At 48.3% G+C, this 23319-nt stretch overlaps 1 protein-coding gene across 5 annotated transcripts; it reads right to left on the reverse strand.

The window, feature by feature from the left end:
* Nucleotides 1–1224: 1224 nt before the first annotated feature.
* Nucleotides 1225–23299, reverse strand: Flot2 (flotillin 2). 5 transcript variants are annotated; one of them, XM_075991512.1, is made up of 12 exons: nucleotides 23104–23275; nucleotides 13101–13182; nucleotides 8777–8867; nucleotides 7238–7328; nucleotides 6198–6321; nucleotides 4345–4463; nucleotides 4112–4225; nucleotides 3889–4008; nucleotides 3595–3809; nucleotides 3000–3183; nucleotides 2550–2699; nucleotides 1225–2472 (listed from the first exon to the last, which is right to left on the reverse strand). In XM_075991512.1, the coding sequence occupies exons 4-12, from the start codon at nucleotides 7310–7312 to the stop codon at nucleotides 2434–2436; spliced, it is 1140 nt and encodes a 379-aa protein (XP_075847627.1). In that variant the 5' UTR covers nucleotides 7313–7328; nucleotides 8777–8867; nucleotides 13101–13182; nucleotides 23104–23275; the 3' UTR covers nucleotides 1225–2433. The 5 variants fall into 5 exon arrangements, with proteins under 5 accessions (XP_075847627.1, XP_075847629.1, XP_075847626.1 ...); XM_075991514.1 differs by lacking the exon at nucleotides 8777–8867 and having other exon boundaries at nucleotides 23104–23299; XM_075991511.1 differs by lacking the exon at nucleotides 7238–7328 and having other exon boundaries at nucleotides 23104–23291.
* Between the last annotated feature and the right edge of the window lie 20 nt (nucleotides 23300–23319).

A 23319-nucleotide genomic window follows, 5' to 3' on the forward strand; every position in this document is an offset into this window, starting at 1 on the left:
GTCTGTAGTGAGATCTGGTGTTCTCTTCTGGCCTGCAGGCAGAACACTGTATATATAATAAATAAATTAATTTTTTTAAAATTTTTTTCTTTTCTTTTTTTTCTTGTCTTTTATTATTTATTTATTTATTATGTATACAATATTCTGTCTGTGTGTATGTCTGCAGGCCAGAAGAGAGCACCAGACCTCATTACAGATGGTTGTGAGCCACCATGTGGTTGCTGGGAATTGAACTCATGACCTTTGGAAGAGCAGGCAATGCTCTTAACCTCTGAGCCATCTCTCCAGCCCAATAAATAAATTAATTAAAAAAGAATCTTGTTGGATGTGGTGGCATATGCCTTCAATTCCAGTACTTGGAAGGTAAAGGCAGAAGGAACTGGAGCTCAGGCAAGACTTGATTACATAGCAAGTTTGAAACCAGCCTGGACTACACGAGACCCTGTCTCCAAACAAACAAACAACCCCCTCACAAATAGCAATAAATTAGCCTGGGAGATTAAGTTATTTACCAACAGAGGAAATAAAATTTAAGTTAAAATACAAGCAGCCCTATCAGAGCTCATGCTCCTTGTTTTTTTGGATTTATGTATACAAGTGCTCTATCTGTATGTATGCCTTTATGTCAGAAGAGGGTATCATATCCCACTACAGATGGTTGTGAGCCACCATGTGATTGCTGGGAATTGAACTCAGGACCTCTGGAAGAGCAGCCAGAGCTCTTAACCTCTGAGCCATCTCTCCAGTACCAAGATCATGCTCTTAAGGCTGAGAATTGGGCTCCACTGCTGAGTGGGACTAGGTCTGGCAGAGGGCCTGTTACTTGTTCCACCCTCTCCTCAGTGCCAAGGCCTGTCTCCATGAAGGCAAGGCCAGTAGACTGGTGCCTCCCAGTGGCTAGGGTAGGAAAGAGCAACCCTGATGCTGAAGTGCTTATGTGGAGGACCCAGGTGGCTCTTGGTTCCTATTCTCTCTCCTCATAAAATACACAATGAGGTGGGTGGTGGTGGTACAGGCCTTTAATCCCAGCACTCAGGGGAGGCAGAGATAGGCGGATCTCTGAGTTTGAGGCCAGCCTGATTTACAAGAGCTAGTTCCAGGACAGCTAGGACTGTAACACAGAGAAATCTGGTCTTGAAAAACCAAAAAAATAAAAAAATAAAAAAAAAATAAAACAAAAACAACCCCCAAAAACCAAACCAAACACACACACACAATGAAAGGTGTGGGCATAAGAGATCTTTATTTTTACCAGAGGGGGACAGGCAGTGGGGCAGTGCATCATCCAAACCCCAGACCAGACATGCAGCATTCACATGCAGAACAGCTACCCAGGCTGGGGCAGGGCCAGGGGTGGGGCCAGGGACCATGGGACACCCTTGCACCCCTACTAGGATACTTGGGCCTTGGGCTCTTCTGCCATCAATAGTGCAAAGATACAGAAGATTTAGCTGCTTCCCATGGCTAGAACCCCATCATGCTGGCCAAGAAGAAAATGGCATAGAGTGAGGTTTGGCCAGTCTACAGCATTTGACTCTCTTACAGTTGGCACAGCCTTGCTCCCTGGGAGAACCCCATGCCCAGGACAGCACAGCACTAACAGGAAGATCTATAACCTTTCCTGACCCCAACAGAGCTAGATATTGACCCCAGAAAGACTTAGTAGAGTTGGACTAAGACTCACCCCACCAATCAAGGACAAGCCAATGAAGGGGATGTCCCTGAGGCATCCTAAGGCAGTAGTAAACTGAGGAAGCTGCTATAGACAAGAGGCCTTGCCTTTGTGCCTCTGGGGTACAGGAGAGAGGGGCAGGCATAACAGCAGGCCTGGGCCTGGGTATGTGTGAAGGGCATTACTCTAGGCCCAAAAGGCCATGGCCACTCAGGCCTCAAAAAGGCAAGAGTGTGTGGGTCGTGATCTTCCTGTAACAGAATTTAGGGCTAGATGTTCAGACCAGGAGAGAGCCGAGTGGGTGTCCTGCCCAGAACCGTTGTATCCGTGCTCGGCTCTGCCAGGACAAGGGAAGACAGACAGATACATGGAGAACTTGAAGGCACCAGGATTCCGAGGAGCAGTGGGGCCACTCCTTACAGACAGACAGTGATTGCAATAAACAGCTTCAACTTCAGCGTCAACTGTATGATGTGTGTGGAGATGGGAAGAAAGGAGGAGAGAAACAGCCAGAGGGAGAGGCACATATGGCAGGAGAGAAACACACTAGATGAATGTGGCAGTTATGTGAGGGTGTGAAGGAGAGGAAGAAAAGGCTAACAGGAGAGAAGGGAGGATAGCCAGAGATGGCCTGAACATGCCGCACTTCTGGTCCCTACAAAATAAGGCACCAGAGTCAGTAACGTTCTCGTTGTCCCTGTGATGTTGAAGCAGGTGCTGCAGGGGCCTGCAGCTGCCGAAGGGCACGAGTCTGCAGGACCTCACACCTGTGCACCAGTGGCATTCCTGATCAGGGGTATCTGCAAGGAGGAAGGCCGGAATGAGGGCTGTGCAGTCCAGGGCCGGCTAGGGATTCCCACCACAGAGAGGTACACACCTTTGACAAGTCCACACCGGTGAGGGCGTGCACAGAGGCAGGCAGTTCTGCTAGTAGCCGGTTCACTTCTGATGTCACCTTGCTGTTGTCCCCACTGAGAACTACAATCTCATCAACTTTGGCCAGGGGGGCGGAGATTTTGGCAGCAATCTAGGAGGTGGGGTGTTAGGAGAGTTTAGATAGAGTGCCACTCTGTTCACCTGCCCTGTCTAGCACTTCTCTCTTCTCCATGTCACCCACTCCCAAAGCAACCCGGACAGCAAGGGATGGCTGCAGAGGTCCATGAGCCAGATAGCCTGGGCCTGCTGGAGGCTTCCTGTCTGCCTGCTGAGTGTTTTCATCACAGCCTCCAGCAGTGTGTGGATGTTACCAACTGAGTCCAGAGAAATCCTGCCACTTGCCCAATGGTCAAGCAAGGACAGTGCAAACTTGCGTGGGAGGGAACCTCACCTGGGGCAGGGCCTCCAACACCAAGGCCATCTTGGCTGCATCCCCATACTTCTGGTAGGCCTCAGCCTTGAGCTTCATTCGCTCAGCCTCTGCCTTGCCCATCGCCTCAATGACTGCTGCCTCTGCCTCTCCGATTTTACGAATCTTCTCGGCTTCTGCTTGTGCCAGCAGGACTTGCTTCACCCTGAGGGAGCCCAGGTCATGCAGATCAGTTAGCTAAGAAATGCTGGGGCTCCCTCCAACCTTACCTGGGCCCAGCACACCCTCTAGCCCTCTGTTCTGGTAGCTGTTAGGGACGAGAGACATCTGAAGGGGATGCCCTGTCCTGCTAGCTCTTGTGGGACACAAACCACCAGTTCCCAGCTGTGAGGGGGAAGGTCTGACAAGGAGGCCCTTTGTGCTAACCACAATCCCAGGCACTCTGGACTCTTAACTTATTGAGTCTTCCAGACAACAGGCTTGGGAGCTTATCTGCTTCAGAGAGGAACAGACTTGTGCAAGGGGGTAGTGTAGCTTCCAAGCCGTGGCTGGGAGCACGTGGAGCACTGAGCGCAAAGCAGCCTCATGAGCCTGACTGCAGGGCCCAGGCTCTCACTTTTCACCCTCGGCAATCTGCTGGATACGATGGGCTTCCGCCTCTGCAGGGCGGCGCACTGTGGCGATGAGCTCCTTGTCAGTGCGGAGGATCTCCTGGGTCTCCACAGCGATCTGCTTCTTGCGCTGAACCACCTCAATCTCAATCTCTTCCTGCCGGATCTTCTGCTGCTCTCGGGCCCCTTGCAGCTCATAGGCCAACTGGGCCTCAGCTGTCTGTAGCAGAAGAGTGGCACATGAGGGGGTGGACCGCACACCGAGTCCCGTGCCCTGTGCCTGGGGTCCTCGGTCTCACCTTGATGTTCACCTCTTCACTGAAGGCTGACTTTTGCAGCTCAAAGGCTCTCTTGGAGTCAGCAATCTTGGTGTCAGCCATGAACTTCACATCTAGCATCTCCTTCTTGCACTCAGCTTCCTGGAGTAGCAAGGGTAGTGGTGAGAATTAGCAGAGGGACCACAGAGTCATCAACCCTGCACTCCCTCGCGGGCCTGAGGCATGAGAAGAAAACCCTACATACCCGGATGCCTGCGTCCCGTTCTGCCTCTGCCACACCAATGTCTGCATCTCTCTGCACCACAGCCGTCTGTGTCTTGCCCAGGGAGCTCAGATAGTCTACTTTGTCATAAACGTCCTAAGGAAGGAAGGTGGTATAGTTGTCCCAGGGAACAGCCTCCAGTACAGAGGGTGCCCTTCCTACCAGGTACCCATCTCCAGGTGGACAGAGGGTACAGGCTTCCTATTACACCTTACCTTGATGGTGAAGCTGAGGATTTCGATGCCCATACGGCCAACATCAGGAGCTGCCACTTCCCGTACCAGCTTGGCAAACTGGTCTCGGTCCTGATAAATCTGTTCCACAGTCAGAGTTCCTGAGGGACAGAAGGAGCATAAACCAATCTCCGGGGGCTAGCCAGCTGAGAGCAAGCCTGGGGGCATGTAAGGGCCAAACAGTGTGAGCTGGATTTTCCTGAGGTCCTCTTCAGGAGTCTAACCTTCCTTCCTTGTGTAGTAGCCTGAATGAGCAAATGTGTCCTAAGCAGTACCAGACATCCAAGCAGGCTGCCACTTCAACACCTTCCTCTTCAAGTTCCCATTTAAAAAAAAAAAAAAAAACTTTTTTTCTTTTTTTGGTTTTTTGAGACAGGGTTTCTCTGTGTAGCCCTGGCTGTCCTAGAACTCACTCTGTAGACCAGGTTGCCCTCGAACTCACAAAGATCTGCCTGCCTCTGCCTCTTGAGTGCTGGAATTAAAGGTGTGTACCACCACTACTGGGATAAAAAAATTCTTAGAAATGAAATGTATTTATTTTTATGTGCATTTAATTTAAACTTTAAATGATTTGCTTATTTTTATTTTGTGTACATTGGTGTTTTGCCTGTGTATATGTCTGTGTGAGGGTGTCAGACCCCTGGAACTGGAGTTACAGACAGTCATGAGCTCCATGTGGGTGCTGGGAATTGAACCCAGGTCCTCTGGACGAGTAATCAGTGCTTTTAATCACTGAGCCATCTCTCCAGACCCTAAAATTTTATTAGTGTTATTTTGTGTGTTTGTATGTGTGTGGGTGCACATGCCTGTGTACAGGTGCCTGAAAAGGCAAGAGGTCAACCTTATCATTTCTCAGAAACAGTCCACCTTGTTTTTTGAGACAGGTTCTCTTATAGAGAATTTTCTTTTTGTTTTTCAAGACAGGGTTTTTCTGTATAGCCCTGGCTGTCCTGGAATTCACTCTGTAGACCAGGCTGGTCTTGAACTCAATATCTACCTGCCTCACTGAGTGGTGGTGGCGCACGCCTTTAATCCTAGCACTTGGGAGGCAGAGGCAGGTGGATCTCTGTGAGTTTGAGGCCAGCCTAGCCTACAAGAACTAGTTCCAGGACAGGCTCTAAAAAAACTACAGCAAAACCCTATATTAACCCCCCCCCCAAAAAAAGTCTATTTAAATTAAAGGTGTGAAGCCGGGTGATGGTGGCGTACACCTTTAATCCCAGCACTCGGGAGGCAGAGGCAGGCGGATCTCTGTGAGTTCGAGACCAGCCTGGTCTACAAGAGCTAGTTCCAGGACAGGCTCCGCAGCCACAGAGAAACCCTGTCTCGAAAAAAAAAAAAAATTAAAGGTGTGCACCACCCCCAATTGGCAATGGTGGCTTTTTAAATTTTATTTTAATTTTTTTTTGAGACAGAATCTCTCTGCAGAGTCCCTGGTTAGCCTTGCACTATGTATACCAGTCTTAACCTCACAGAGATCCAGCTGCCTCTGTCTTTAAAGTACTGGAATTGAAGGTGTGCGCCACCACTCCCAGCATGCGGTGGCTTTTCAAAAAATCTTGAGTTCTGAAAACTGAACTCAGGTCCTCTTGCTTGCAGACAAGCACTGTACCAAAGGAACTACTTCCCCAAGCCTATTTTTCCCCTTTTAGTGCTGGGGTCAAACACAGGCCTTTTGCATGCTAAGCTTTATCACTGAACTATACCTTCAGTTCACCTTGAGTTTTCAAATTAAAACTTAGAAAACGCTTTAGCTCAAACTTCAGTGGGACCGGCTCCCGGCCCAGCCATGCACATGTTCCTGGCCCTGGCTCAGAGGCTGGGCAGGGCCTCACCAAGGATGGAGCGTAGATGCCCTTCCAGGGTCTGTAAGACAACGTTCTTAATGTCCTGCACATTCTTGCCCAGGAACTGTTCACAGGCCACAGCTAGGAGCTCCTTCTCGGTCATGATCTTCACCTGCCAAGGACACAGACACCGGAGTGAGCTGCAGGGTGGCAGCCCACGCTCTGAGCAGCAGAGGCTGGCTGTCCGCTGTGCTTCACCCCTCCTGGTCAGGCTTCTGAGACCCCTGGAGGGATGGCTGCAGCTCAAGGAACTCTCACCTTGACATTCGGTCTCTACTGGTGGTCCCAGGTCCTGATCTGGCCTCTCTCCCACGCCTTTGGGGCTCATCTTCCCACCCCTCCAGCCCACTGTTCACACACCAGCCAGCTCTTCCTCTGCAGCCAGCAAAACCCCGAGGCTTAGGGGTAGCAAGTATGAAAAGGAGAGTGAGCAATAGGGACACAGACAAATGGAGTTGGAAAGAGCCTAGACAGGGCAGGAGACAGGTCCTCAGGGTGTAAATGAGTGTCTTTGCCTCTCCAGGTGTTCTGTCAACTCCCTCATCAGAGACAATAACAAGTAGAGAACCTCACTGCCCTGTGAAGTTGAGTGTGGGTTACGGTGGGACACCCCTTCCAGGCCCCAGCTGAGGTAGATAAGCAGCTCCTAGAATGCCTAGAGGCCAGAACGCCTCTGCCTCACAGAATGTCTTCCTCTGGGCATCCAGGGAACAAAGGAGCCCTGAACCCTGGGGTCCGTTGTGTCCTATGCCTGTAAAAAATGAGGGTGGGTTAGTGAGACAGGAGCCCTTGACACTGGTTTTGCCTTGACAGGGCCACTGAGGAGAGAAGAGTGTCTGTTAGTTTTGCTAGGTGGCCAAGCAGGCCAAGTGGGCATGTTTCAATGCTGATGATCCTGTTGTAGAGGTGACAGGAGTTCTGGAGAGAGACATCCCCTGGTTGGTGTCCTCTCCTCCTCCTCCCCCCAAACCCCAGAATGGGGACGAGGCACCTCAATGGACATGCGTGGGGCTGCTGAGTTACTATACCTGGGCGACACCCGTCACAGTTAAAGCTACCCCCTCGGCCGTCTCTACGTCCTCACAGCGGGGCTGCAACGTCATAATCTCTAGGGAAATCCTGCCAAGAAATGCAAAACAGGGGCATGGGTCTGGGGGCCCAGGGCTTGGGGTGTGGAAGAAACCAGTACCTCACTGCTCCAGTTGGGAGACACCAAAGGTCCCAGTAAAGAGGAGTCTTCAGAGAGAGGTATGTAGCTGGCTGTGTGTGCAAAGATCATGGGAGAGAGGGCAAGGTAGGAGCAGGCGGCTCCAGGGGAAGCAGGTAGTGGGCGACATATGTGTACTTCTGTTTTATGTTCATCATCCTGGCTTGAACTGATAGGAAAATCAAGCAAGAAAGAAGTGGCTGTGGCGCTCTGGGGCTGATGGGGACAGGAAAGCCTAGGCTATAACAGTGTGTATTCTAGGACAGAAAGCAGGGGCAGGGACTTCAGACTGTCAGGGAGGCTGTGCATGGGTGCCATCTGAATGTTCCCCAGGGGTCTCTACTTCCTCCTAGGTCTCCTCAGTACCTCAGGATGCCTCAGGAGGCTATCTAGAAAGCTCTGCCTATTGGGCAGGCATGCTGAGGGTATGCCCACAGGTAGGCCAATGTATAAAAAACTTTACACTTGCCCCTTGCCAGGGAAGGTTATGACTTGAAGGACACCTTTTGGTATTGCAGGTCACAAGAAAAAATGCAGGCTGGGGTTATACTAGCATATTAACTCTAGAAAGAGCTGTTGTACCCCAACAATCTGACTCCCCATGTCTTCATTTAGTTAAGCTTGAAAGGTACCTGGGCACTGTCAGAGGTCTCAAGTATAGTGCTGGAATAGAAGGAATTATGATTGCTGAGGGAAGCTTGGACACTATTCGTGCCACACAAGGAATTCTGAGCCGCTTCTTGGGCCTCTGTACTGAATGAAGCCTGCCTTTCTTTCTCTTGGGTGCAAAGGCTAATGAGGGAGGACGTCCTTCTTCACTAGAGCTGGTGGGATGCGTAAGGAACAAAGTGGGGATGCTGGGTTTTTGCCTGAGAAGGCTGCAGGGCAACTTAGTATTGAGGAAAGGGAAGGGCAAGATACTGTTTAATCTCTCCAGCCTGGGGAGCTACTAGCAACAGCTGGTAGGGGCTTCTGACATCCACTGCCTCATTCCCAGTTCCTGAAACTAAGAAGATGCATACCAGAGAGCTGACACATGAAGCAAGGAAGGTGGGAATCTGCACACCACAGAGAGAGGCTCTTGGAGCTGCTCAGCAGACTAGCCAAGGAAAGACACCCACTGGGTGACCTGGCAGAACTTGCAGAACCCCTCGAGTGTTCTCTATTTGTTAGCCTTAAGGGGCAAAGGCAAGGAACCTGGGGATCGACTTGAATTTACCCTGGCATCAGAAGCAGCAGAGAGAAGAGTGAGGAGGGAGGCACACTCTCAGGAGGAGAGTCCATCCAGTTTCTGCCTGCCAGGCCCCACAGGGCAGGAAGAGAAGGTTAGATATAGAGGAGGAAACAGGTGAGTTATTACCTGTGCAACCCCTGTTACGAATAGCGGGACCCCCTCCGACGTCTCAATATTCTCACAGCGACACAGGATGGTCATAACCTCCAGAGACAGTCTGAGGAGCAGCCAGGGGGTAGGGCAAGGTAGGGACAGGAAGGGTAGGAAGGGACACAGTAAACACACACAGTGGTTACCAGATAAGCACGGGTGCCTGACACCTGGGGCATGATGTGGTGCTCTCTGTATTACCACCCCCCACCCCCGCCATCTCAGTCTAAGGCTGCAAGAGAACACAGCAACCTCCTTGCTGACCTGAGGTTTCTAGTCTGGTCTTTTCCCCTTCCCCTTTTCAAGCAGGAGCTGCTCAGCTGGGGAAGAGGTCTGTTAAGTGTCCAGAGACCAGGGCCAGAAGTCAGAGGGCCCACGTAGAGGGCACCCAATTTGCAACAATGTCACTTTTCCATGATCTGGAGGACTTAGTCTTATCTCCACCCTCCTAACAGAGGACAATCTGTTTCCAGAAGTCAGGATGAGGTGGCCACTCTGGGAATTAATATGCCACAGCAAATACTTAATCCTCTTTGGGATATGGACTTTCAAGGTTGGGGTTAATATCCCAATTAAAAAGGCAACTGGAAGCCGGGCTGTGGTGGCGCACGCCTTTAATCCCAGCACTCAGGAGGCAGAGGCAGGCGGATCTCTGTGAGTTCGAGGCCAGCCTGGTTTATAAGAGCTAGTTCCAGGGCAAGCTCCAAAACTACAGAGAAACCCTATTTTGAAAAAAAAAAAAACACCAAACAAACAAATGAAAAATAAAAAAACACCTAAATAAAAAGGCAACTGGAAATCTCAGAGAAAATTTGGGATGTCTGATCAGGAAGGGGGATTAAAGAAGGCTGGGAAAGAAAGAATAGTTATGCAAGAATATTCACAGTAATCGATGAGGGACGATGGAATTATTTAATTTGGAATTCCGAAGTTGGGCATGGGCAAAGAAAAGAGTATTAGTAAAGGAAACAGGCTGGGCGGTGGTGGTGCACACTATTAATCCCACCCCAGCACTTGGGAGGCAGAGTAAGTGCATCTCTGAGTTCCAGGACAGCCAGGGCTACACAGAGAAACCCTGTCTCATCCAAACAAACAAACACACACACAAAAAAAAAAAAAAAGAAGAAGAAAGAAAGAAAGAAAAGGAAAAAGGAAACAAAGTGCGTGTAGGCTGCGTGATTCACTCCAGCTGTGTGCACGTGTGCAGGGCAGTGGTACAGGCAGAGGCAAGCTATAAAGTGTGAATGGTTCCTTAAGCTCAAGGAAGGGAAAGCAGAGGCTGAGAGCAAAGAGGCAGAAGTAGGTGGGTAAGGTGGGAAGGCTGGAGAGGGACAGGCAAACCTCATCTCTGGGCGAGGCTGCTCTCACAGCTGCAGCCTGGGGGTTCTAGTCATGCAGATGTGCAAATGTTGCCTTCATTTGATCCCTTAACACTGGTATCCCTAGGCCTAAGAGAACTTTTTACATTTTTTTTTTCAGTGCTGGGGATGGAACCAGGGCCTTGCATATGCTGGACAAATACTAAACCAGTTTACTACATCTTGGCCTGGCTCAGACAGGAACCTACCCACCAGACCTCTCTTCTAGGAAAGGAGAGAGGGAAGCAGGAGGAAGGAGGGAGGGCGGAAAAGAAGGGAGGGAGGGAGGCTGCAGCTCAGATGCCAAAAGTGGAAGAATTACTCAGGAAAGGAGAAAGAGCTGCTCACACAAGGGCCTCAGGATGAGAGGATGTTGCAGCAAAGAAAAGCAAGAGGATCCACTGAGCCCCGAGGAAGAATGGCTGATACTATAGGTGTAACATACATCTTGGCTATGGAAAGTTCTTCAAAAGGGACGTTGTTAGATGCCTGACTCTTCTTTCTTTTTAAAAATTTCATTTTTATGTTTAGAAGTGTCTGCCTGCAACATGTATGATTGTGTACCATGTGTGTGCCTAGTTTCCAAGGAGGTCAGAAGAGGGCACCAGAACCCTGGGACTAGAGTTACAGACAGTTGTGAGCGGCTATTGCGTAATGAGAACTGAACCTGGGTCCTCTGCAAGAGCAACAGTGCTCTTCAGCACCAAGCCGCCCTCCCAGACCCTCCCCACTCCCCGTCTTTCTGAGACAGTCTATAGCCTAGCCTGCTGGTCAAGAACTCTTGGTAGCCCAACTCGTTGTTGACCTCTGCACCTAGCCTCTGGAGTTTGCCACCATACTAGGCTAGAGGCCTCTGCTCTGACCCAAAGGCTCCTGCCAGGCTAGGGAAATAAAGGTACCTGGCTACGGAGATGTCCCACAAGTGGGCTAGGGGCTGGAGAAGGGGCTAACTCCAGAGAAAGGAGGAAGAGCGGAGGAAGCTACAGGAGAAGATCCTCACCCAAAGGGAGCATGTTGGACTTGAATCCAGCTCTCACTTCCTACCTGCTGTCAAGGAAGCTTAGCCTTCCTGTCTTGGAACTCTGCTCCCTCAGGTAAGAACTAGGAGTAGGAAGCCTGAGACGCAGAGAACAGGATGCAGGGCCATTGCCTCAGCAATGGCTACCCATACAGGACAGATCTCTGGCAAGTCCAGCTGTCTGGGCCTGGTGTGTGTCTCTAGAGGGTGTTCCCATGTCTTCTGGAAGGCTAGCTGATCTAGCCAGATGTGCCTAGGGCTCTCTGAAGTGGAAACTGTAGCTGATTGTGGCACTGATGGCCTTGGGACAGAAGAGTCAGCCCCTCAGCATTCCTTAGGAGGAAAAACAAAGTAAAGGGAAAAGACAGGAGAGTGGAGGGGGTTACTGGGAATCAGTGATGTTAAAAAGTCATGCTTCCCACCCCTCAGCCTTAGTACATGCAGACACCCAAGAGCCTCAAGTCCCAGCAACATCATGCAGACACAGGGCTCTCTGCAGATGGGTGGGAGCTAAGGAGGAATTTCCATCGCTACCCGCTTGGGATACCAGCTCCATATTCCACCATGAGGAAAGGATGGTGGCTGGAATGGTCCTGGGTTGTAGGCACTGATGCGGCAGGGGAGGCTGGATCAGGCCCTTGCTGAGCTCTGGAGGCACCAGCAGGAAGAACTATGGTGGGCTCTATGGCAGCTAACTTCTCTGCCTTCATCATGCTTATTTTTCAGTCTGGAGACTTTCCGTACTGACTTAGGATTCCAGACTGTCTTGCCAGGCCCCAGGAGAAATTCTTATACCCCTAGACCACTGCTGTTACAGATCACATCTGACTCTATATCCATTCTGACTGCAGCTCTTGCCGGAATTGTCCCAAGGCCTGTACAAGAGAGGATGTACTTACTAGGTTCCAGCTGATGCTTCCTCCCTCTGTCTCTGTACCCCTTTCAAATAGTTTATAATTGAGATTTTTTTTTTTTTGAGACAGGGTTTCAAGCAGGACAGGTTGGTCTCAAAACTCATTATGTAGCTGAGGCTGGCCTTGAACTCCTGATTCTCCTGTCTTTACTTCCCAAACACTGAGGATTATAAGCATGCGCCAGTATGTCCGGTATAGTTCTATATATGGCAACCTGGACTAGAACCAGCAGCTTAGGCTGGTGTCACATTTTCAGCAGTCCTTTATGTCAGTCCTGAAGGCTGGGATGGAGGACATGAGCCTGGCAAGCCTCTCTGAGAAACTGAGCTAGAACACAGACATAGGATCTGCCTGGGCCTGACTCTGCAGCCCTTGGGACAGAAGCAGGCCCACTTCCAAATGGGAAGAGCACTCAGTAAATGAGGGATGCGGGAGAACTGTGCTGGTTGTTTTTGTCAACTTGACACAAACCTGGACATCCTGGAAGAGGGATCTTAATTGAGAAAATGTCTCCAAGACTGGCCTGCAGGCAAGTCTATGAAGTATTTTCTTGATTAATAATTGATGTGCAGGGCCCAGGCCGTTACAGGAGTCGCCATCCTGTGCAGGTGGTACTGGATGGTTAAGCAAGCCCCTGAGGAGCAACCCAGTAAGCATTCTTCCTCCTTAGCCTCTGCATCACTTCCCGCCCCCGGGTTCCCGCCTTGAGTTCCTGCCAGGACTTCCTCAGTGGTGGAGTGTGACCTGAGAGTTGGAAGCTGAAGAATTTCCCTCCTCCCCAAGTTGCTTTTGGTCATGGTGTTTTATTACAGCAATAAAAATCCAACTATGACAGGCCCACAGGACAGATGTGTGCCTCCTGTATCCCCGAGGAGCCCATTTCTGGCCTCCTCCCTGCAGATGGAATGGATGGGAGATGCTCTATCTGGCTATGTGATGAATGGAGTGGGCCCACTGGAAATCTTTCTTGCCCACCAGGATGACAGATTCCAGAGCCCCTAGGCCCTTACCTCTGAGTGTCGGAGATACACCACCAGGCCCAGGCCCAGCCGCCAAACACATACTGTTTATAGTCGGAACCGCAACAGCCCCCTGGGGAGCAAAGCAAACCACTATTGGTCAGTCAACTCTTGGGTCTACCTGCCCTCCATCCCAGTTCTGGCCTGTTTTACATATTATTTATTTGTTTGTTTGATTGTTTTTTTTCTTAAGAGACAGGGTTTCTCCGGGTAGCCCTGGTTGTCTTGGAACTCACTCTATAGATCAGGCTGGTCTCCCAAACTAAATATTGTTTTTAAATTACATTTATTTGTGTGTGTACTTGAATGTGTGCCACAGCCTGTATGTGAAGGTCAGAGGACAGCTTGTTGAGATCAGTTCTCTCCTACCAAGGGTTCTAGGGATTGAACTCAGGTCATCAGCCTTTGCCCACTGAGCTAGCCTTGAACTTTCAGTGACCCTCTTGCCTTAGCCTCCTGAAGGATAGGTTATACATATGAACCACCAAGTCTGGCTTTCTGTTTTTTATTTTCAAACCGAGCTCACTATGTATATATGTATATGTAGCCCAGGCTACCCCAATCCTCCTGTTTCTGCCTTCTCAATACTGAGATTACAAATCTGTGTACCACCACACCCAATTAACTCTGGCTTTTACTTGCTCTCAGATTTGACAACAGCTACTGTTGGTGGCCAGGTGCTGAGATTACTCACAAATACAAGTTCTCCCTGTCTTCAGAGTAGAACTTTTATTTCATGTGCCCTTGTGTTTTGCCTGCATGTATATCTGTGAAAATTGGAGTTCCAGGCAGTTAAGAACTATCATGTGGGTGCTGGGAACTGAACCTGGGATTAAAGGCATGTGCCACTACCACCCACCACCCAGCCTAGAACCTAGTTTTTTTTTTTTTTGAGACAGGGTTTCTCTGTGTTACTTTGGAGTCGGTCCTGGAACTAGCTTTTATAGACCAGGCTGGTCTCAAACTCACAGAGATCCGCCTGCCTCTGCTTCCCAAGTGCTGGGATTAAAGGCATGCGCCATCACCGCTCGACTAGAACCTAGTATTTATTTATTTATTTATTAATTATGTATACAATATTCTATCTGTGTATATGTCTGCAGACCAGAAGAGGTCAGCAGACTTCATTACAGATGGTTGTGAGCCACCATGTGGTTGCCGGGAATTGAACTCAGGACCTTTGGAAGAGCAGGCAATGCTCTTAACCACTGAGCCATCTCTCCAGCCCCCTAGAACCTAGTTTTTAAGATAGACGATTTGCATCCAGGAAGGTGGTGGACACTTTATGCACTGGGAGGCAGATCTCTGTGAGTTCCAGGATGGTGGTGGATACTTTAAGCACCAGGAGGCAGAGACAGGCAGATTTCTGTGAGTTCCAGCATAGCCTGATGGCCAGAGCTATTACACAGAGAAACCAACCAAACAACTAAACTAAAAATCAAAACAAAACAAAACAAAAAAACCAAACAACAACAACAAAAACAAAAACCCGGCAATCTGTGTAAAAGGATAAGCAATGGAATATTTTGGAGTATAAATCTTCAAGAAGACAGACCAAAAGTGTGGATGACAGCCAACAAGTAGAGAATCTGTTTCCTGGCTAGGGAAATAGAGATGAAGATAAAATCATCATCTTCTTCTTTTTCTTTTTTAAGATTTTATTTATTGCCAGGCGGTGGTGGCGCACGCCTTTAATCCCAGAACTCGGGAAGCAGAGGCAGGCGGATCTCTATGAGTTCGAGGCCAGCCTGGGTTACAAGAGCTAGTTCTAGGACAGGCTCCAAAGTTACAGAGAAACCCTGTCTCGAGAAACCAAAAGATTTTATTTATCTATTGTGTATACAGTGTTTTGCCTCCATGTATCCAGGCCAGAAAAGGACACCAGATCTCATTACAGATGGTTGTGAGCCACCATGTGGTTGCTGGGAATTGAACTCAGGACCTCTGGAAGAGCAGTCATCTCTCCAGCCTGAAGACAAAATGTTATAGGAGATTAAAGAAACGGCTCAATGGTTAAGGTTCCTCTTCCAGAAATCCCAGATTTGATTCCCGGCACCCACGTGTTGACTTAGCAAGTCCAGTCCCAGGAGATCCAATGTTCTCTCTGGCACCAGGCACACATATGGCATATATGTACATGTTAGCAAAACATCCATACACATGAAACAAAAATTTAAAAACCTCACAGGAGGTTATATTCTGGGGGGTGGTATCATATCATGAGGCTCACTCATCATTGGGAGCCAGATGGAGTGGGATGGAGAAGCAGCCCTCTGCGGAGGAGGCAGTCTTAGCAGTCCAGGCAACAACCTTGCTGTGCTTGACAAATCTTAGTTGAGGCTGGTGCTCTACTCCCAAACCCAGACCATTCAGGATCACCTTGTTCCCCTTGTGGGCACAGGTAGGGAAGTGAGGCCTCAAAACTAAGGCTAGCTTTACTGGTGAGAGGAAGGAAGTGGCATGTTCTCTGCTCAGAAATGCTGAAATTCTCACGGCGAACTCCTGCTGCTCACCAAGTCCAGGCAGCGCTAGGAAAGGCTGCGCAGGAGTTAATTTACCATGCAAAGAAACACACAGGAAACAGGAAGCAAAGAAAACAGAATTTTGGAGGTTTAAGAAAAAAAAAAGTTTGGTTTTTATGAAAGCTTAAGGATGCTTGCCTCCCAAGAGCAACAGCACAGTAGTCTTTCGTGACTGGTTCTATTGTCTCTGAGGACCTGTCTCAAACACCACCGTGATCACCAGTAACGACACAACAGAACAGAAACCAAGACCACTCTTCTCCAGGAGGAAGATACTGAGGTAAAGAAAACAGATCAGACAGCTCTTGGGAAACCCAGGCACAGGACGTGGCTGATACAAGTCTGTAACTTCTGCTGCAGGATTTTTTTTTTAAAGACAGAGTCCCATGATGTAGGCCAGGCTGGCCTGGAAGTCAGAGACTGCTTGCCTCTGCCTACCAAGTTCTGGAATCAAAAAAGCTGGTTGGCTTTTTGCTTCTTTTTAGCTGGATTGAATGTGGAGTTTCTGAATGCCAGTCAAGCACTCTATTACAGCTGGAACATTATCATTCTAGAAATTTTCTGCATGGGTGGAAATATATCTATGGTGTACAAAACGGTAGCCAGGATTTTATGGGCAGATAGAATGCTGGATGCAGAGAAGCAAGATGAATGTGCACTGTTGAAAGAAGACACTGCAAGCCGGGCGGTGGTGGCGCACGCCTTTAAGCCCAACACTCAGGAGGCAGAGGCAGGTGGGTCTCTGTGAGTTCGAGGCCAGCTTGGTCTACAAGAGCGAGTTCCAGGACAGGCTCTAAAACTACAGCAAAACTGTCTTGAAAAACCAATATATATAATATATGGTTAAAATAATAAAATCTTGCCGGGCGGTGGTGGCGCACGCCTTTAATCCCAGCACTTGGGAGGCAGAGGCAGGCGGATCTCTGTGAGTTCGAGACCAGCCTGGTCTACAAGAGCTAGTTCCAGGACAGGCTCCAAAACCACAGAGAAACCCTGTCTCGAAAAACCAAAAAAAATAAAAAAATAAAAAAAAAAAATAAAATAAAATAATAAAATCTTGGGCTGGAGAGATGGCTCAGCGGTTAAGAGCTATGGCTGCTCTTCCAGAGGTCCTGAGTTCAATTCCCAGCAACCATATGGTGGCTCATAACCATCTGAAATGAGATCTGGTGCCCTCTTCTGGTGTGCAGGCATATATGCAGGCAGAATGTTGTATACATAATAAAAAAAATAATAAAGTCTTTAAAACAGGAGTAAACTAATATAAAAGAAAAAAAGCCATGTAAAGATTAAAAGTATTCAGATAGTCTGGATCCTGAATGTTACTGTGCTGTCTTTAAATTTTTTAACTGTTAATAATCAAGCAATAACTGCTAAGAAACACTGGACTGTGGAAACTAAAAGATTAAAGCAACTTTCATATTTAAAAAATATTTGACTTCAAAATGGAAGTCTAAACGTATGTTGCTTTGGAGAGGTTATGCTTTTATTTCTACAGGAAATAAGAGACTGTGCATTCGTTCCAGGTTAAAGAAGATCAGGTCTGATCAAAGAAGATCCCCCCCTTGAAATCCTGACTACATACATAAATAAACTTAAAAGAACTACAAGATACATCATGTATATTTTACCTGCTCAAACATAAAACAAAAAAATTATATTTGGCTGACTTGTGTACAATGCAGTTTATATTTGTTTTAATGCAGATATGTTAAAAAGTTTACCTATTTTCAGAACAAGGGAACCAAACACCAATAAAAACACATGGTCCAGGTGATCCAGCATCCAGAATAGCCTCGAGGCTGCTGGCTGAGATGATCCAGCCTCACAGAATACTCCAACCAAGATGTAACAATTATCCTGATTTTCTCAAGGTTCCCCAAAAGATGCCAGTGCCCTCAGAAAACAGGAAGCAAAGTGTTTTTTTTTTTTTTAAAGAAAACCAAAACCACAACGACCACATTCCCAAAAGATGGGCTATGGATGTTTATTATCATTTTTTTATTTTTTTTATTTTTTGGTTTTTCGAGACAGGGTTTCTCTGTAGCTTTGGAGCCTGTCCTGGAACTCCCTTGGTAGACCAGGCTGGCCTCGAACTCACAGAGATCCGCCTGTCTCTGCCTCCCAAGTGCTGGGATTACAGGAGTGCGCCACCACCGCCCGGCTATTATCATTTTTTTAAAAGATTTATTTATTTACTATGTATACAACATTCCTTCTATGTATGCTCGCATGCCAGAAGAGGGCACCAGATCTCATTATAGATGGTTGTGAGCCACCATGTGGTTGCTGGGAATTGAACTCAGGACCTTTGGAAGAGCAGTCAGTACTCTTAACCTCTGAGCCATCTCTTTAGCCCCTGTTTACTATCATGTAAGGGGGGAGGGTAAAATTATTATTGGTCTTAGTAAAAACAAAAAAGCTAAACAAAAGAGTTAAATCCAAAGATCTCTTTCTAAAGGAAAAAAGGGGGATATGATATAGAAATGACAGGATAAAAGGGTAGATTATTGAATCTACTTTTAAACTAAAAAAGCAACTACTAGTCTTAAATATTTTACATTGGTATGGACTTTGGTTTATTGATACAAATTTAAAGTTATTTTTTAAATTTATTTTTATTTTATGTGCATTGATGTTTTGTCTGCACGTATGTCTGTGTGAGGTGTCACATCCCCAAGAACTGGAGTTACAGACAGTTGTGAGCTGAGGATGCTGAGAATTGAATCCAGGTCCTCATCAATTAGACCATGCAACCCTATATGGACAAGTTCAACAGAACCGCCATATATGGGCTGCCCATGTGTGCTTCAGCACTGCCAGGGCATGAATTTCAAATCCATGTCCTTTGGAAGAGCAGCAGTGCTCTTAACTACTGAGCCATCTTTCCAGTCTCTTAAAGTCATTTTTGCTATACTTATATGTATACTTCTACTCTTGTTTGGGGTATTGTGTTTATATAACTCTTCTAAAAATGTAATTTTTGTTGTTGGTGGCTTTTTTGTTTGTTTGTTTGTTTGTTTTTCGAGACAGGGTTTCTCTGTGGTTTTGGAGCCTGTCCTGGAACTAGCTCTGTAGACCAGGCTGGTCTCGAACTCACAGAGATCCACCTGTCTCTGCCTCCCAAGTGCTGGGATTAAAGGCGTGTGCCACCATCGCCCGGCCTTTTTGTTTGTTTTTTGAGATAGGGTTTTTCTATGTAACATTTCTGGCTGTCTTAGAACTTGCTCTATAGCCAGGCTGGCTTCAAATTTACAGAGATTCGCCTGCCTCTGCCTCCCGAGTGCTACGATTAAGAGTGTGCCACCATCGCCTAGCATTCACAGAGACCAGAGCTGGTGCCAAATCTTCTAGAACTGGAGTGACAGGCAGTGGTGTGCTGCCTGATGTGGGTGCTGAGATCCAAACTCTAGTACCTCCTGGAGCAGCAAGCGCTCTAAATACTGGACCATCTCCCCATCAACTGGTTGTGGTTTTTTATTTTTTTTTTTAAGACAGGATTTACTCTTCAGCTCAGTCTGGCCTTGACCTCATGGCCAGGGGTAAGTTCGTTTGTTGGCTCACCTTGCTTTTCAAGGGAGTGTCTCTGCCCCGAGTGTGTTGAAAGAGAGGCCTCAGAGGACAGACTGTTACTCTGAAACCTGAATCATCTTGGGATCAAATAAAATTGGAAGAGAGCCAAAAATCACAACTCCTGCATCTTCTGGCCTGGCCAGGGCTGGGACGTGCTGCCTTTGACCAGTTTTAGGAGACTTCTCAATACACTGTGGGAATAGGTAGTATCTGTGGGGGACCAAATGGGACAGGGTGGTGGATGCCTATCTTTTACTTTTTTTTTTTTAGTCTTTGGCTTTGGGAGCAGTCTGTCACAGATGCTTTGCTGTAGCCAAGGGCAACATGCCAGGTTCCCAGAGGCAGTAACAGGAAGCTGGAAGCTGGCAGGGTGCCCCTACTCCCAGCAGCCTCTTCCCCAGGAAGGCATCTCCCAGTTGATTATTCTTGGCCCGAGCACCATTTTAGGTGTAGGTGTGTGTGTGTACACACTTGTCCACGCAGGCACATGTGAAGGCCAGAGGTTGAGATCAGAATGTCTTTCCTCACCACTTCCACCCTATCTGTATGTCTGTCTGTCTATTGTGAGACTCTCTCACTGAACCTAAAGCTGGCCATGGAGGTACACACCCTCCCATCTCCACTCCCGAGCATTAGAGTTACAAGCATATGCTACAGTGCCCAGTTTTTACATGAGTTCTGGGGCAGGGGGTAAGAGGGCAAGACATTTACCCATCCGGCATTCTCTGCAGTCTGTTGCTTTTGCTTTTGCAACAGGGTTTCTCTATAGCCCTGGCTGTACTAGAACTCCCTCTGTAGATCAGGCTGGCCTCAAACTCAGAGATCCACCTACCTCTGCAGCAGGGTTTTACTCTGTGGTTCCAACTGGCCTGGAATTTGTGATACTGGTTCTTCTGTCTCCTCAGTGTTGGGATTACAGGTATGAAACACCATGCCTGGTTAACAAACCCTTTTAATATTCCAGCTGTATCTAAGGATTAATTATAAAAGGCCTATAAATGCATCAAAAAATCCCCAAAAAACCAAATAGGTAATATATGAAAATAGTTTTTGTTGTTGTTGGTTTTTTTTTTTTTTTGATTTTCGAGACAGGGTTTCTCCGTAGCCTTTTGGTTCCTGTCCTGGAACTAGCTCTTGTAGACCAGGCTGGCCTCGAACTTACAGAGATCTGTCTGCCTCTGCCTCCCGAGTGCTGAGATTAAAGGCGTGCGCCACCACCGCCTGGCTGAAAATAGTTTTTGAAGGCAGGATTTTATGTTTCCCAGGCTGGCTTTGGACCTTTTTTTAATGTTGTGCTTGTATGAATGTCTGTGTACCAGATATGTATGGTGCCCACAGAGGCTAGAAAAGGACATGGAATCCCCCTCTTAACTGCTGAGCCATCTCTCCAGCTCCAGGTTCAAACTTGACATGTAGCTGAGGATGACTCTGAACTTCTAATTCTCCTACCTCCACCTCACAACTGTTGGGAGTCAAACCCAGGGCTTTACACTCTAGGCCAGGAGTCTACCAACTGTACTATATCCTCAGCTCTGAACTTCAGGGACCAAGAGTACTCTTGCTCTTGCAGAGGACCTTGGTTTAGTTCCCAGCACTCATTTGGTGGTTAACAACTACTGTCTGTATCTCCAGTTCCAGAGGACAGGATGCCTTTTTCTGATGTCCTTTGGTACTGCATCCATGTGGTACAAAGATATACATACAAGTAAAACACACATACATGTAAAAAAGGTTTTTGTGCCTTTAATCCCAGCACTTGGGAGGCAGAAACAGGTGGATCTCTTAGTTCTAGTAAGGACAGCCAGGGCTACACAGAGAAACCCTGTCTCAAAAACGAAAAGATTTAGTGATAGATGTAATTACTACTGGTTTAATTTCTTTTCTTTTCTTTTTTTCTTTCTTTCTTTTGGTTTTTCGAGACAGGGTTTCTCTGTAGCTTTGGGGCCTGTCCCGGAACTAGCTCTTATAGACCAGGCTGGCCTCGAACTCACAGAGACCCACCTGCCTCTGCCTCCCAAGTGCTGGGATTAAAGGCGTGCACTACCACCACCCTTAATTTCAAAGTAGGAATAAGTACTCTCTCTCTCTTTCTGAGTTAGGATTTCCCTGTGTAACAGTCCTGGCTGTGCTGGAACTCACTTTGTATTTGTAGACTAGGCTAGCCTCAAACTCACAAAGATCCACCTGCCTCTGCCTCCCAAGTTCTGGGATTAAAGGCATACAACACCACCACCGGGTTTGTTGTAGAGATCTGCCTGAATCTGCCTCCCAAGAGCTTGGATTAAAGGCATGTTTGACCACACCCAGTGAAAAAACCATTTTCAACATGTGTGTGTGTATGTTCGTGAATGTCTGTGTATGTACATGCGTGTGTAGGCCTCTTGCAGTAATTGTTTCTTTCCCTCCAACACGTTAGTGCTGGGGAGTGTACTCTGATCATCAGGTCTGGGCAATTTCCATCACCTGCTGAAACACCTACTTGGCTCCAGGTTCTGATGTCTAAAAGCCTTCTAGGCGTGAGGAGTGTGGCACAGGGACTGACTGGCATGAGCTGAGTTCCCAGGGTTTGGTTCCCAGCACCACTCACACCAACTCAAGCTGGGTGTGAAGGCGTAGGCCTGTAATTCCCTCAGTAGGGAGTCAGAGGCAGGGAGATCACTGTGAGTGCCAAGTCAATCCTGTTTACATAGTTCCAGCCAGGGGTCCCAAGAAAGTCTGTCTCCCAAAACAAACAAACACAGGGCTCAAGATATGGCTCAAAGATTAAGAGCACATATTGCTCTTTCAGAGGACTCAAGTTCAAGTCCTAGTACCTATGTCAGGTGCTCATAATCATGTGTCACTCCAGCTCCAGGGGAATTCACCACCTGGGGCCTCTGTGGACACCTGCACTCACCTGCACATATCCCCAGATAGACAAATACAAAGCTACAAATAATAAAATCTTAAAAACAACAAAAGTCAAACTAACCCTCCCGCCCAAAAAAAAAACAACAACAACCTGGAAACCCAAACCCACTCAAATGATTATATGGCACCAAAAGTCATCTTTAACTATGAAGACTGGAGGGAGCCAAGTCCAGGTTTTAGGATGCCAAAGTTGGCCTCTCTGCTTTCCCTTCTGACCCCATGACTTTTGGTCTTTAATGAGATGGGGTATCTTATTTCTCCCACTGGAGCAGGGTCCGGGTTGGGGACTGTGAGGATGTCTCAGTAAAGACTGATTTTGAGATCCAAACAACACCTAAGGCCATGTTGAGGGCCCAGTGGATTCATTACACCTCCCCAAGAACGGCAGCTGTTAAGCCCTGGCTCAGAGCTTCTACCTCCCCCTTTGGCAGCCAGCCTTAGTAATTCTGCATACGAGATGAAAATCAGTGCTGATGGAGAGAAGAGATTACAGTTGTGAGCTTGCATGCAACAGGACCCTAGGTGTCTTTAGCTGCCTCCTAAGACACCCCAAATATACCACATAAATAAATATACATCAGCTTGAAGGCTTGCAATGCTGCAGTCCCCCAGCCCCACCCAGCCAAATCTAGAGCTTGCTGCATTTTGTAATCTAGAGCTCTACAGGCCAGAGCAGGGTTACCCAACTGTAGAGGCCGCACCCGCGTTTCCAGTAAGTCCTGGCAAGCCCCAGCCTGCTCGGAATTAACGGGTCTGCCTCACCCGGAAAAGAGGGTCCCGTGCCTCAGGCCCTCCTCATCAGGCACCTGCCTTCCAGAGCTACGCGACCGAGCGCTTGAACCCACACACATCAGAAGCCCCAGCCCACCGTAGAGCGCCCGAGGTCACACCGTGGGGTGGGGGACACCGCTCTAACGGGGGGGGGCTGACTTAGGGACGCGCACCCTCGGCCGGCCTTCTCCGCTCCCCTGCCCTCACCGTCGCCTCACCTGAGACCACCAGTGCCTCGTTGGGCCCCACCGTGTGGCAATTGCCCATGGCGCCGCAGGCAGACAAGCAGACACCTGGTCTGCAGTGACCTGGAGGTCTATGGCGGGTCCCGCAGCACCGGCCACCGGCCGCGCCCAGCCTCTCCCGTTTCCCCCAGCGCCGCCTGCCTGCGCCCCTCTGCGGCCGCAGCCCCGCCGGAAGTGTGGCGGCGGAGG

The sequence above is a fragment of the Microtus pennsylvanicus genome, chromosome 11 (genome assembly GCF_037038515.1).
Source record: "Microtus pennsylvanicus isolate mMicPen1 chromosome 11, mMicPen1.hap1, whole genome shotgun sequence".
In the NCBI taxonomy this organism is placed as follows: Eukaryota; Metazoa; Chordata; class Mammalia; order Rodentia; family Cricetidae; genus Microtus; species Microtus pennsylvanicus.